This window comes from Miniopterus natalensis, chromosome 9 (genome assembly GCF_054644295.1).
Source record: "Miniopterus natalensis isolate mMinNat1 chromosome 9, mMinNat1.hap1, whole genome shotgun sequence".
Classification (NCBI taxonomy): Eukaryota; Metazoa; Chordata; class Mammalia; order Chiroptera; family Miniopteridae; genus Miniopterus; species Miniopterus natalensis.
The window spans coordinates 22,747,754-22,762,606 of NC_142089.1; the positions used below are offsets into that span (position 1 = coordinate 22,747,754).

Sequence of the window (14,853 nt, forward strand, 5' to 3'; positions counted from 1 at the left end):
TGGTCTGTCATTTTCATGGATAGAAGAACCTCATTTTGCTGGGAATAAAAAATAGCCGGTCCTATTTGAGGTATAGATAAGGAGCTAGGTTTGATGAGTGATGTGGTTCTAAGCAAAATGTTTGAAAAAATAAGTTTTTTATTACATCACTTTCTGACATCTATATAACAACTTACAAAGTACTTGTATCACTTAATTTTAGCAAAATAAATAATTGAGGCATAAGTAGTTAAGTGATTTGTCAGGATCACAAAGCACATCCCACAGCTGTGCTGCTTTACATAGGTAACCAGGGAGGGCCTCTCTGTGGGGGCAATATTTGAGCTGAGACCTAGATGATGAGAAGGCTCCAGCCAACTCAAAATATGAGGGAAGAGAGAGGCAGAGGGGACAGCAGGTACAAAGTGCTGAGATGGAAATGAACTTGACATGTTCTAGGCATGAAAAGGTCAGCATGGCAAGAATATAGGGGATAAAGCTGCAAGAGTAGGCAGCAGCTAGTTAATACAGGGCCTCATAGGCCATGGTGAAGAGATTAGACTTCATTCTAGAAGCAGTGGGACAGTGGGCAGCCACCAGAGGTTTTCAACTGAGAGACAATATAGTCTGATTTACATATTAATAAATCACTGCTACTGAAAATATGCACCTCCTTTGGAAAGCAATTTGTCAGGAATCAAAGGCAATTATCTAAACAGAAGAAACTTCATCCTATTCCAAGGTGTCGCTATTCTAAAATAACCTAAATTTCTAATAATAGTGGAGTGGATAAATAAATTCCTAAGTTGGGCAGTAATCCATGGGTGCCCTAGCCGGTTTGGCTCAGTGGTTAGAGCGTTGGCCCATGGACTGAAGGGTCATAGGCTCGATCCCTGCCCTGATCAGGGTGAGTGTGGGAGGCAACCAATCCATGTGTCTCTCTCACATCGAAGTTTCTCTGTGTGTGTGTCTCTCCCACCCACTATCTCTAAAAAGTCAGTGGAGATGCCCAGCTGGTGTAGCTCAGTGGTTTAGTGTTGGCCCAGGAACCAAGAGGTCATGGTCGATTCCTGGTCGGGGCACACACTCAGGTTGCAGGCTCGATCCCCAGTAGGGTATGTGCAGGAGGCGGCCGATCAATGATGTTTCTCATATCGATGTTTCTCCCTCTATCCCTTCACTTCCCCCTCTCTAAAAATCAGTAAAAACATGTTTTTTAAAAAGTCATTGGAGAAAATATCCTCGTATGAAGATTAACAAAACAACAACAGAAGTAACAAGCATATAAAGTTCTGTTCGTGCTTTGCGGTGTATTGGAAATGCCACTCTTTTTGTTGCTGTTTGTTAATCCTCCCCCGAGGGTGTTTCCCCTATTGATTTTTATAGGGAGAGTGGAAGGGAGGGGGAGATACAGAGAGACACCGACGAGACACATCGACTGGTTACCTACGACATGTGCCCCAATGGGCCAGGAATCAAGCCTGCAACCAGGGTACATGCCCTTGACTGGACTGGAACCCAAGACCCTTCAGTCCAGGGGCCGACGCTCTAACCACTGAGCCAAACCGGCCAGGGCCCACTTTTTTTCTTTAATTGCATGTGGTGGCTGGGTAGCCTATAAGCAAAAACTTAGCAGTAAGTAGTTTATCTTATAGGTTTCTAAAGTTGAGCGTGTATTGCTTTTCAGAAAAAAAAGACATAGATGTTTTTTCTTTCGAGTAGTATTTATATAACCTCCAACCAACCATATACGCCCTCTTAGTTATTGTTCCAAATGCGATTAACCTTCTCCAGAGTTCCCTACTACCAAGTTAGAGATGACGGCTGTAGCTGACATTTTTGACCGAGATGGGGATGGCTACATTGATTACTATGAATTTGTGGCTGCTCTGCATCCCAATAAAGATGCTTATCGACCAACAACTGATGCAGATAAAATCGAAGATGAGGTATGGGAAATAATTGTATCTTGAGCACATTTTGACCATAACTTTCTGCTGTCCTGAATTGGGTTGGGTACAGTTGCCATATTAGCACTGGGTCTCATCTGTTGTGAGGTGATTGTTTGGAGTTGTTTGGGGATCCCCTTGTGGATGATGTTGCCCCAGAAGATCTCTGGCTATTGCACTCTAGCTCAGCCTAGATGACTTCTTACTCAAGATACCTGTGCGGCACTCTAAAGTTTACAGAAAACCTTACCTGGTTCACAGATACTCTGTTGCTTAGAAGAGACTCTTAGTCCTAAGCATCCTGCCTCAGCATCCAGGGAAGTGGTCTTCAAACGCAGCATTTAAGGGGTGAAATGTAGAGTGATATTTAAGATGGCATGGACCCACTAAGCCTTCTGCCTAGTTAAGAACTGTGTCATATGGAAAATAACATTGATTAGTGGCACATAGACATCCCAGGATACGTTGATCTTGGGAAGGGAGAGGCAGCAGGGCAAGTCTTGAGGGTGGCCTAGAACTCCCCAGGACTGACTACTGGACAGTCTCGGGCTGCTAGGTTGAAATTTAGATCAGTTCATAATTTGCGTTATTGTTGATTTTGATGTATACATATTGGCACATTTCTCTGAAGGAATTTGGGAGCAGGGTGGGAGAAAGCAGTTTGTAGTTACTTGGGAATTTCTCACACTTTTTCTCTCTCAATGTCTCGAGTACCCCAGTTAGTAAGAAAAATGTGTTTTCATTTGGAATAGAAGATAAATACATGTGTCAAAAGCCTGAAAAATACATACTAGCTTCTCTCTTTAATGTAAAAGTCTTTGTTTTTGGAAGAGGGAGTCATGCTTTGCCCTTCACACTTTTCTTCTTTTGTTGTTCACAACCAATAGGTCACAAGACAAGTGGCTCAGTGCAAATGTGCAAAAAGGTTTCAGGTGGAGCAGATTGGAGAGAATAAATACCGGGTAAGGAAGAGAAAAACAGTCCTTTGTTGTGGTGTTTTCTCCTGAATGGCCCTTACAGGTGAAAACAACCTGACACACGGCTGACTCGATGATCCCACCTTCCCGCTGCCTGTGCCTGGAGGACCAGAGCTGGTGGGACCTGAGATACATTCTGTAGATTCCAAATGTCAGGTGTCCTGTTGGGCCAAGCATAGTGCCCTTTATAGTTCCATCTGAAAAACAGTGATATATCTAGCTAACAATAGCTTGTACTTGAGTTCTGTGTCTGAGACATATCAGAACCCTTTCTTTACTATTACTGACCAAGGTCTTTAGGGAAATGAAGACACCTCGACTATAAGATAAGGAAGCAATTATCTAATGACTGACCATTCACCAAGAGCTGGTCCTGTGTCTTTGTGGTTCCTGGGCTCAGAGAGAGCTGGAGGAACTGTGTCAAGGCCCCAAGGGACACACTGCCTGCTCTGAGCTGAGCTACAAACTGGGCCTGGATGCCCTGGGTGATGCCAGGCTCAGTGCTCTTCCTGGAAAGCCTTGCTGAGTGTGGCCATAACTCAGTCCAGTGAACTGTGCTGTGTTTTAGCTTCTTTTAGGACCATGGTCTGAAACAGGGCTCCTAAAATATATTCAGCAGCCTTTGAGGAATTCTCTAAAGTTCTAAGGAAAATCTAGGATTGGCAAAGAGGATTTAAGATGACTGTGTTGAATTACAGTTACATGCACCAGGTTGAAAACAGGAAAAAATCTATGTTCCATTAGTACATCAAAAATGTCTTCAAAGTCCACTTAAAGCACACTGTGCTGCTCTTAGCTGGGAGTGTCAGGTGACTCTGCCTTGGACCACCCTGGGCACTTAGTTAATAAAACTCCAGGCGGTCTTATGCTTGCTTGTTGGGTTTTGTTTTCTTGGTTTTTTTAAATTACCTATGAGAGAAATGAATTAGTAAGAGCAACAGAAGAGTGGAAAAGTTAGGTCCTCTTAATTGGTAAAACCATGAGCTCGGTAAGAATGGTATCATGTGTCCCTGTGCTTGAAGACTGGTAACATGACTACATGATTTTTGTTTCTTAGTGTTAATTTGATAAAATGTTCTCTTTTTTTTCCCTCCATTTCCTCCATCCTTTACTCTTACTATTTGTAGTTCTTCCTCGGCAACCAGGTACAGTGTGCCTTGCAGCATTCTTCTCCTCGGTGGACATGGTCTGTGTAGCTAATGCTGCCTGTTCTTTGCTGTGGGGAGAGGACATAATCTGAAGCATGCCTGGGTCACATCTGGTTGTCTTACCAAGTGGAGAACTGCCAGCAGGGCTGGTATTATAGAGCTGTCTAAGCAGCAAAAGGTTATAAGTCTGTATTTTTTTAAAAGGAGATGAAATTTTCCATTCAAAATTAGATTGGCTGAAGATGACATTATGCTGGGCTGAGTTAAAAGTAGTGTGGCTCAGGGGAAACTGAAACTCTGGTATCAGTGCATTCTTCTAAAAAGAGCCTGGACTTGGACTTGTATATAGGAAGTCAGAGTACCAGACGACACAGTTCTGACTTACACCAAAGACTTGTGATAGTAAACTAAGTCAAAAAGTCATGGGGTATTTGAATATTCTGTTTGTTTAAATACCTTATGAATAAATACAGTTACTTGCATTTATGTTGTATTTTATCATTATAAGGTACTCGAGAAGTGTAAATCATACTTGGCCATAGCCTGAAGTTTGCCAATTATGGCCAGCCAGCCAGAGTCTAATAGGATCAAGTTAGACTTGCAAAAAAGATTGAATGCTTTTTTACTCCACTTGGTAACTCTAACCTTTTAGATCTTTTTGAGGGCTCTGGGGTCCTGTGTCTTCAAATGGAAGGAAGTTGCATGGGTGAAATCTGTCTTGTGATATGAAATCAGAAACACTAAGAGTTCATTTGAGGCCCTCAGTCAATGTTAAATTCGAGGCACTGCAATAGTCACTAACTACAGTAATCTAGTAGCCTTTTTGGGCCAGTGAAAAGAACAGAGGGTAGAAAGACGGACAAGGACAGTGCAAGTTGCTTTAAATAAATTGTTCCATAAGAGTACCAAGTAGTATACCTAGAGGCTGTGCCTGTTAGCTGGTGACTGTAGGCAGATGCCAGGGGCCCCTTTGAAGACCTTTGTCCTTCTCTGCTGCTCTGTTGACTAGCATAGGGTCATATGAGTTCCATCTAGTGTTGGGAACAGAATTATGACATTCATTTTATACATGAGGCACCTGAGACCTACAGAGTTACATGCCACCAGTCATTTCATAGCCAGTGCATGAGCCCATGTCACTGTAAGGGATTGTCCATATAAGAGGAAGAGACAGAAGTTACTATTGCCCCTAAGACCCTGTTCTGAGGTCTTTGCCTCACTGGCTCCCAGCTTTGCCAGGTCTGCACGGGTCCCCATGTTGAGAGCTACTGTAACCCCTTCCACCACTTGTCACACAGCCCTCAACTTCCCCAGACACTTTGCCTACTGGCTTGGTCAAACCTTTTCCCCGTAGCTCAGCAGAAACCGATCAGAGTCTTTCAGAGGGAGCTTTAGTTAGATTAAAAGGGAAAAGAATGAAATAAATGGAGTAAAGGCTGACAAATAAATTACAACACAGTAATGTAAGAGTAAAATACATCTTGGGATCTCTTTCCAAGTTACTCTGGAAGATACATAGGCCCTCATTTCCGTCTTCTCCTTGCCTATCTGGAGAGAACCCCCAGTTGTGACTCATGTGTCACTGTTCTTGGGTCTCTTGGAACCCTCAGTGCCTCCCAAAGGGCTCCCCATTTCCACTCATTGGGCCAGTGTCTGAGGGAGGCTCCTGCAGAGGCCAGAGGGGCAGCTTCCTTCCCAGGACAGGACGTTTATTCCCTCACTCACATCTCTGGGTCCCCACTTCAGTGCTCTTCACACTCCACCGTGCTGTTGCTGTGGGCACTCTGTGTAAAAACTTAGTCACCTCGCCTATACAAATGGTGCACTTGAGTCAATGCAAAGTAATACAGAGAATTGCCACAAATATATTAATTTTGAGGGAGGTTGGTTATGTGTCCTTCACAAACATCCTTTCTGGCATTCTCAGTTTTTGTGCCTAGTTTCAAAGTTATAGTTCTCCTTTATAACTTTGAAAATTCTAATTAAGTGATTAAATAGTCCCTTCTCCCACCCCCACCCATTTTCCTTGAATTAAATAATTTTAGGAATTCTATTTCTCCAACCATTTGACTTTTGTTTGGAGTTCTCAGCATGATTCTCTTTTGTTGCCTCTTAGTTTATTTTGGGAAGAGGATAATTTATGAAATGGGAAACTTCAAAATGTTAACAGCACTGAGAAGCAGAATGTTAGGCAAGAAAAAAAGGAAAAAATAAGTATCAGAAAGTCATGCTTGTCTTAACATCCCAAAGTGGTTATTGAATACAGTTGAATATAATCAACATGGTAAATTAAAAATTTGATTTCTTCAATTAAATTTTAGTACAAATACTACCCAATCATTTGTTCAACTGAAGAAACTTTTCTGCTGGTAACATCACAAGTAGAGAATACTTTGGGTTTATTTCTGAAAACCTGATGTGGAAAATCAAAGCTCCTTCTAAGCTTGGAATAATGATGATGCTTTGCAAGGGTTTCCTGGAAGCTTGAGATATTTGTTTTCCATTTAACCTGAGCACACCGTATTCAGAAGTTGATGTCCACCTTATATACACCTTTCCTTTTATGAAAACAAATTAACATAATGAAGGATTTCATCATTGGGTTTTAATTTGGGCAGAATGTTTAAAAGAATCCAAGTAAGCTAACATTTTGGCTCTTCTACTTCCTCCCCCTGTGGTCAGGGGCATGACCATCGTAAGTTAATTTTATTCCAGTATACTGGTCTCTAGCTTTGTATTTCAGCTTTTCCATATTTGAAATTTTGTGAAAAATGCAAGATAGAGTTAAAATTCTCCCCAAACTATCAGATTGTCATTGTATCTGAATACAGTCTGCTTTGGAGTTAAAATTCTCCCCAAACTATCAGATTGTCATTGCATCTGAATACAGTCTGCTTTGGAAAGGCCATCTAATCTGCTCCAAGGCGCACTCACTCATCAGTTTTCCCTTGGTCCTGCAGTTCGGGGACTCCCAGCAGCTGCGGCTGGTCCGCATCCTGCGCAGCACAGTGATGGTTCGCGTTGGTGGAGGATGGATGGCCCTGGATGAATTTTTAGTGAAAAATGACCCCTGCCGAGGTAAGAAACCATCCTCAACATGAATTGCACATTAGGTACGCCCTCACCACTGAGCTGTGCTTACACAAAGTGTTGGGGGTCTGCCCAGATACTGTCTTATTAGCACAGATTAGAACTTACTTGGGGTTGACGGAGTAGACCAGGGAGAGAAAGTAGGAGAAGCTGATGCTGTTGGGGAGACAGTAATGAGAACTAAGAATTTGTTGGTGTCGATGAATATTTTGGTTTGAGGTGTTAAATAAATACTAGCCTAGAAAGGAGCCTGATATAAAGCCCCTTAGGTTCCCTGTTAGTGCTACAGATCCCTTTGCCTGAAACTCTGGGAGGGTATTGGGCCCCTCCCATGCAGAGAAGGTCTAGGGAGCTCCCTTGACCAGGAGGCGGGATGAAGGACACCTAGCAGTGAGCCTCGTCACTTCTAAGACAGATGCTGACCTAAACAAGACTCTGCGAATCTGTCTGCCAAACATGAAAAGGCTGTTGTGCCAGCCCAAAGGCAAAAGGAAACGGTAAATGTAGTAACGGGTGTGAGGGCTACAAGAAGGGGGAAATGACCAGATACTCCAGTTTGCTAAATCCTCATCAGCCGTGTCCTTTCCTTTTTCCTGTCAGCCAGTCTGCGTGTGGGTATATAGGAGGCTTCCCCACTGTCTGCCAGTTTGTCTTTCTTGACCCAGTTTCTGCATTTCCTGCTGTTTCTTTGTGTTTGTATTTTCTTTATTCTAGTTCACCATCCTGGGAGTAAAATAAAGCGCTCTGATTCCAGCTCTTCGATTTCCAGTCAGTCTCCCATAGGTTGGCTTTTAAGCTTTGTCCCTCTTACCCACACCCCCAGCCTGTTGAGAATGGCTTTGCTTCCTAAATTGTAGCACCTCTTGGCTCTGTGGTAACTGCTGCCTTTATGAATGCTTTGAAATAGCCAAACCATAGCTTTTCTAACTATTATAAGGTGACAGCATAAAATCCTGCTGTTGAGACAGAACCCATAGAATTCGAGTTTCTATTTATTTAACAAATAACTATATAGCTTTAGACACAGCACACTATTATAAGCACTTGACAAATAACATTTACACCTCCATGAGGTGTAGATTCTCTTGTTATCTCCATTTTACAGAATAGGAAATTGAAGCATAGAAAAGTTAAATAACTTGACCGAGGACAGACAACTCATAAATAACAAAGACAGGATTCAAATCCAAGACAGTCTGGCTGTAGAGCATGTGCTCCTGGTCTCCAAGGCTAGCATACCCACCACACCTTTTTGTGTGTGTACTATTGTTTTAGCCTACATAATTAGATTATTAAGGCTTATTCGTAAACCTAACAAATGTTTACAGTACAGTTATATAGCTTTTTTGGAAGTGAGCTATAGTCATATTCTGAAGCATTTCAAGCACAATTCTCACATAGTTCTTACTTTAGCTCATTCTACATTTACATAAATAAGAGTAATACTTATCAGGAGTTCCTTTTTTTTTTTTTAAGAAAATGGTTAATTTTGAAATCATCTGTTCTGGTCAGAACTGGAAAGGGTATAATCAGTTTTAGAATTTAATTATATTGCAAACCAATTTTCTTCATATAAAATTCCTCTTTCATTATTTTAAATGAGGAACAATATAGTTCGTTTTAATCTTAACTCAGTAAAACAGCATTAGTCCTTTCTAAATCTATTTAATATTTTCTTTTTCATGTCATGTATGTTTGGACTAAACAAACAGAAGGGATACCGCATGTGACATTTTGGAATCTTTGGTTGCCTGTTTGCTGCCTGCTGTACTTGCTCTATTTACAATAACATTGTGCTGCTGGCCAAGAAGCACACTGCCTGCTTTGTCCTTCTCTTATTAGCTAAAAGTTGGAACCCCAAAGAAATTTGGGAGGGCCATCTAATAGCCGTTTTCTATGGAACAAAGTATTCTTTTTTCTTTCCTCAGAGCACGCAAGGTAAGGCATTCCTCTGTGACTCTCCAGGAGTCCTTTTAGAGCTCCATGATCACCTCGACTGCATTGGTTGTGGAGTCACAAACTCCCAGCAGTCTTAGATACCATGACTTAACCGGTGATAGACAGGATGAGCTACTTGTATTCAAATAAAAATTGTGCTAGGAGGTGAACACTTAAGGGTTGGGTGGATGTAATAAGTGACTTGGAAAGGCATGAGCATTGCAAAAAGGAAAGTTCCTTGAAACTATCTGGGATCCTATAATGATTACTGTGACTTCTAGAAGCTGCCAGGAGTAGATTTTGTATTTTTTTGTGTCGCATTTCCTTAGTTCTCTGGACTATAGAGACTCTTATACTGAAGACAGTATAAAATTTATGACAGGTTTGTAATACCAATGTGCATGATAATATGTTACCTCCTTTTACATGCTGTTTAACAAGATGAAAACATCTCAGCACATTGCTTTAGCCAAATGTGAAAAGTGAGAGTACTCAACAAGGTAGGTTCCTGGTACTGCCAAAATGGGAGATTTCATTTTCTGAATCCAACTTTGGCAAAGGTTATCATGTTTTAGATGGGGATTAAAAACAGTGTCCGCCTAACAAATTGGTAGACCTTTACTGATTTTTGAGCATTAGAAAAATTATTTCCCCCAAATTTTAGTGAAAATCTAGAATTTTATTTACAAAGATTTAAATGGCCGAGATTCCAAGATGGTGGTGGATTGAGTGGAAGCTACATTAACACTCTCCCAGAACCAAACTAGAATTACAACTAAAATACAGAAAAACCATCCTGAATAATTAACTGCAACAGAAGATGATCTGGAGAGCACCCTCATAACCAAGGACGAAAAGCAGAGACCTCATAGAGACTGGTAGGAAGTGCAAAGGCATGGGAGGGCCAGCCAGATTCCCACAGGCGGCAGCTGAATGTCCCAAGGGATATCTCAGCTGTGGGGGGTTCCCACTGAGAACTCGGGGTCTAAACCTCAAGCTGGGCTTCCCAGCCCGGAGCACCAGAACTGAGAAAGGTGCCCACATAACATCCAGCTGTGAAAAGCAGCAGGGTTTTTGCCTGCCAGGGAAAGACAACTAGAAATGCAGACACCCTCTTAAAGGGCCAATGCACAAAATTTCAGGTGCAGCCACTCACCATGGGCTCCAGCAGAGGGAGGGCAGAGTGAACTAAAGCAGTGTGAGGGTTGTGAGTTCGAGATAGAGCTCAGAAGGCAGCCATCTGGATTCCTGTGCTGAGTCATTCCTCACTACGGCAGAGGACATTTCTCAGGCAGACATTTACTGTCCAAACAGCTTTTGCCTGGTAACAAGGGGGGATAGCAATTTCCCCACCCTGCTGGAAAACCTCTGGTCCCACCCTTTGGAGCTTCTGCCTGTGGCTCATTAAGAGACTGAATAATAGCTTAGGGTGCTTAGAGTCTTTGCCTGATTTGATTCCAGAGCTTGGAAAAGCAGGCCTTGGTGCCCATCTTGGTCCTTTCCAAACAGACCCAGCCTCAGCAGAGGGAACAACAAGCTGTGGAGTATGGAAAGCTTCAAACAGTGTACTCAAAGCAAATCACAAACAGTATCTGACATTGGCCTGCACCAGAGACCACCAAAAGACTGGGAGTCCTAGCAGATCTACCTGATACATAGAAACAAATCTAAACAGACAGCCAAAATGGGGAGACAAAAAACAAGCCCCAGCCCAGCCGGGCGTGGCTCAGGTTAAGCATCAACCTAGGATCCATGATGGCCGTTAGAATACCCGTCAGGACACATGCCTGGTTTGCAGGCTCAATCCCCAGTGGGGAGTGTGCAAGAGGCAGCCAATCAATGACTCTCTCATCATTGATGTTTCTGACTCTCTCCCTCTCCCTTTCTCTTTCTGAAATCAATAAAGATATATTTAAAAGGAGAAAAAAAGAGAGAGGAACAAAAAACAAGCCCCAAATGAACAAAAGAATTCTCCAGCCCGACTGGTGTGGCTCAGTGGTTGAGCATCAGCCTATGATCCAGGAAATCGCAGTTCGATTCCAGGTCAGGGCACATACCCAGATTGCGGGCTCGATCCCCAACAAGGGACGTGCAGGAGGCATCTGATCAGTGACTCTCATTGTTGATGTTTCTGACTCTTTCTCCCTCTCCCTTCCTCTCTCGAAAATCAATAAAGACATGTTTTTAAAAAATTCTCTGGAAGAAAAGCTAAACGAAATGGAGATAAGCAATCTATCAGATACAGAGTTCAGAGTACTGATCATAAGGATGCTCAACAGTATGAGAAAAGAAATGGAAACTGAAGGAAATGAAGAATGACAGTAGAAATTTAAAAAATTGATAGGAGTAAACAGCAGATTAAGGGAAGCTGAGAATCACATTCAGCAAATTAGAAAAAAATCAAAAAACTAAAAAAAAAATTAAAAAACAGGACAGTTCTAAGGGAACTGTGGGACATGAAACATAACAATATTCACATCATAGGAGTTCCAGAAAGTGTAGAAAGTAAGCAAGGGTTAGAGAACCTGTTTGAAGAAATAATGGCAGAAGACTTCCCTAAACTTGTCAAGGAGAAAGTCACACAAGTTCAGGAGGTACAGAGTCCCAAGCAGGAAGAACCCAAAGAGGCCCATACTCAGACACATCATAATTAAAATGCCAAAAATTCAAGACAAAGAGAATCTTAAAGGCAGCAAGAGAAAAGCAATCTGTTACCTACAAAGGAGCCTCCCATAAGTCTGTCAGCTGATTTCCCATCAGAAACTACAGACCAGAAGGGAATGGCATGAAGTATTCAAGGTAATGCAAAACAAGGATCTGAAACCAAGACTACTCTGTCCAGCAAGGCTGTCATTCAGAATAGATGGTAAAATAAAGAGCTTTTCAGACACACACACACAAAAAAGGCTAAAGGAGTTTATCACCACCAAACCAGCATTGCAAGAAATGTTAAAGGGACGGTTGTAATAAGCTGAAATAGAGTGAATGAGAAACAAGCATAAAGAAATAAAACGGCAGTAGATAAGTACCCGTCAATAACAACCTTAAATATAAGTGGATTAAAGGCTCCAATCAAAAGACATAGGGTAGCTGAATGGATAAGAAAACAAGACCCAATTATATGCTGTCTACGAGAGACCCACCTCAGAACAAAAGTCACAGAGGCTGAAAAAAATACACAAAACTTCTGTAGCACTTTAAAGGAAAGATCAACAGCAATACAGTCACAGTAGGGAACTTCAACACACCACTGACTTTACTGGATAGATCTTGACAAAAAAATCAGCAAGGAAACAGTGACTCAAAATGACACACTAGATCGGATGGATTTAATTGACATTTACAGAACATTTTACCCCAAAGCTGCAGAATATGCATTCTCAAGTGCACATGGGACATTCTCAAAGATAGACCACATGTCAGGACACAAAACAAGTGTCTACAGGTTCAAGAAGATTGAAATCATATCAAAGCATCTTTTTAGACATTTACACAATGGAATACTATGCAGCTCTAAAAAAAAAAGAAGGATCCCTTACCCTTTAAGACAGCATGGTCTAGTCCCCAGAATGTGATCTTCAGCAACAAAAAATCATGGTCAAGTGCATATTTCTTCACTGCAGGACTTTACAGAGTTTACAAAATGCTGATTGTGTTGGGGCGGGGGGTGGGGGCAATGTCACATACAGCATTTATTAAACTTTTTGTAGGAAACATCTCAAAAATCTCAGTTGGCTAAATTCTGCTGTTAGCAGTGAAAGGCCACGGATATCAGATTTTTATTGAGAAATACAGTCCAGGGAATGAGGAGTGAGGGAGGGGCGGGAAATAAGGTGAGAGCCAAGGAGGCAGTTGGAAGCCTGTCACGGCCGTCGGGGAGGAGATGCTGTGTGAACCACGCAGTGCAGGGGGCGTGGGAAGGCGTGGGATTTACGAAGCCTTAGAGGTGCAGTCAGTAGACCAACTGCCATCACGAGGGAGGGAGGGACCTCACCCGCTCCAGGTCTCTGGCTTTGATCATGTCTAATCAGCAACTGGATATAACTAATAACTTCCAGGAGTAGAGCCTGTGCTGGGATGTGTTTGGGGGTCAGACATGACCTGTCATGGCACTGAAGTCTCTAGAGGACGCGCTCATGGCCGGGATGAAAGTCTAAGAGGAAGAACAGGGCTGCAGACAGAACCCCAGGGACGCGGTGTGGAGGAAGGGGAGGGGGGGGAGGGGAAGGAAGAAGTGAGAGCGGGGTCCTGGGAGCCAAGGGAGGGGAGCAGTTAGTGATCCCCCCACGTGCACATTTCAGCAGCAGAGCTGTTTTTACCTGTCGTATTGGCAGAGATTTACTTGCACGCTTATATGTGTGTGTTCTCATTGCCTCCCCCTCTCTCATACAGAGAGCATTGGCCAGAGTGAAGTAAATTGAATATACTCATATTGCATGTTGGAGTGTATACATTGGTCTAAAGTTTTGGAGCTCAGTTGAGTGGGCACTAGTACCTGTAATCTTCTGAACTTGTAGTTTCTAGCCACAGTAAAAAATCTAATATTGAAAGGAGCCACAAATACTTTGTTTATAATTCCCTTTCCCCTGGCTTCACTTCACCAGCAGTCCCGTTTGTTGAGATCTATGTAGTGCATTCTACAAAGCAAACAGTTTATGAGAAATAGTCTAAGAGCATATTCCAGAGGAATTATTTCTTTTGAATTAGTATCTTTCACATTCAACATTTGTGTTGGCCATACATGGTATCTTCTGACTAAATCCAATTTTAAGTTCTGGTCTTAAAGCTCAAAGCCACAGGACAGCACCTGTCAGCCTTTGGTGCTATTTCCAAACTCTTCCCACCTGACACTCTTCTCCCATTTGCAGGCGACATTCAGCTTCTTACCACTTCCAGATTTTTACTTAACAGTTCCTCGCTGGCAGGTTTTGTGCATTGTTTGATCTCTCTCTGTCTCCTCCCACATGTTTGCTTCTTAATGATTCTGTTCTCATCTTTTTACTGTCCCAAGTTCCTGGACCCCTTTCTTTAGGATTGTTATCGGCTGAATTAAAATAGAACAGTCTGGACAGTGTCGATTTCAACTATCTGTTTTTCTCCACTATTTTGTTACCATGTATCTTGCAAAAGCTGAGCAAAAAGTACACATGTCCTTTGAGAGAGAAAAGAGTGTTTGATTTTAACTTAGAGGCCTGAACTGCTGCATCTGCTCTTCCTCGGCCAGCCAGTGAGATTACCTCAGGGAACAGTGGCCAGGCACGCTTGTGACCACAGAATGCAATGGCACTTAATATGCAAATATGTCTTTTTTATAGCAAACCAAGGGGCTTATTAGTTAAGAATCTACTGTGGGTAAGAATCATGACAAGGCTGATAGCACATGGATTTATCTCTATTTTAGAAGAATTCAAACATACTAAACCTGTAACTTATATAACTTATCATAGGGTCAGGCAGCTGTATGACCATCAGAGAGAGATTTTTTAAGGTTAACTGACATTATGTGTGCGTGTGTCTATTCCCTTTTAGCACGAGGTAGAACTAACATCGAACTTAGAGAGAAATTCATCCTACCTGAGGGAGCGTCCCAGGGAATGACCCCTTTCCGATCTCGGGGTCGAAGGTCCAAACCATCTTCCCGAGCAGCTTCTCCTACCCGCTCCAGCTCGAGTGCGAGTCAGAGCAACCACAGCTGTACATCCATGCCATCTTCTCCAGCCACCCCAGCCAGTGGTACCAAGGTACGTACTGACCACCATTGTGGCACCTTCC

At 42.5% G+C, this 14,853-nt stretch overlaps 1 protein-coding gene across 9 annotated transcripts in view; it reads left to right on the forward strand.

The window, feature by feature from the left end:
* Positions 1 to 14,853, forward strand: part of MACF1 (microtubule actin crosslinking factor 1) — a 302,250-nt gene that overhangs the window by 281,890 nt on the left and 5,507 nt on the right. For 5 of the 9 annotated variants that reach the window (XM_087820322.1, XM_087820324.1, XM_087820328.1 and 2 more), the window contains 5 exons: positions 1,774 to 1,928; positions 2,816 to 2,890; positions 4,033 to 4,050; positions 7,014 to 7,131; positions 14,611 to 14,822. In XM_087820322.1, coding sequence (XP_087676448.1) covers positions 1,774 to 1,928; positions 2,816 to 2,890; positions 4,033 to 4,050; positions 7,014 to 7,131; positions 14,611 to 14,822 — 578 coding nt within the window. The remainder of the gene's footprint in view (positions 1 to 1,773; positions 1,929 to 2,815; positions 2,891 to 4,032; positions 4,051 to 7,013; positions 7,132 to 14,610; positions 14,823 to 14,853) is intronic. The other 4 variants (XM_087820323.1, XM_087820325.1, XM_087820329.1 and 1 more) reach the window with 1 other exon arrangement.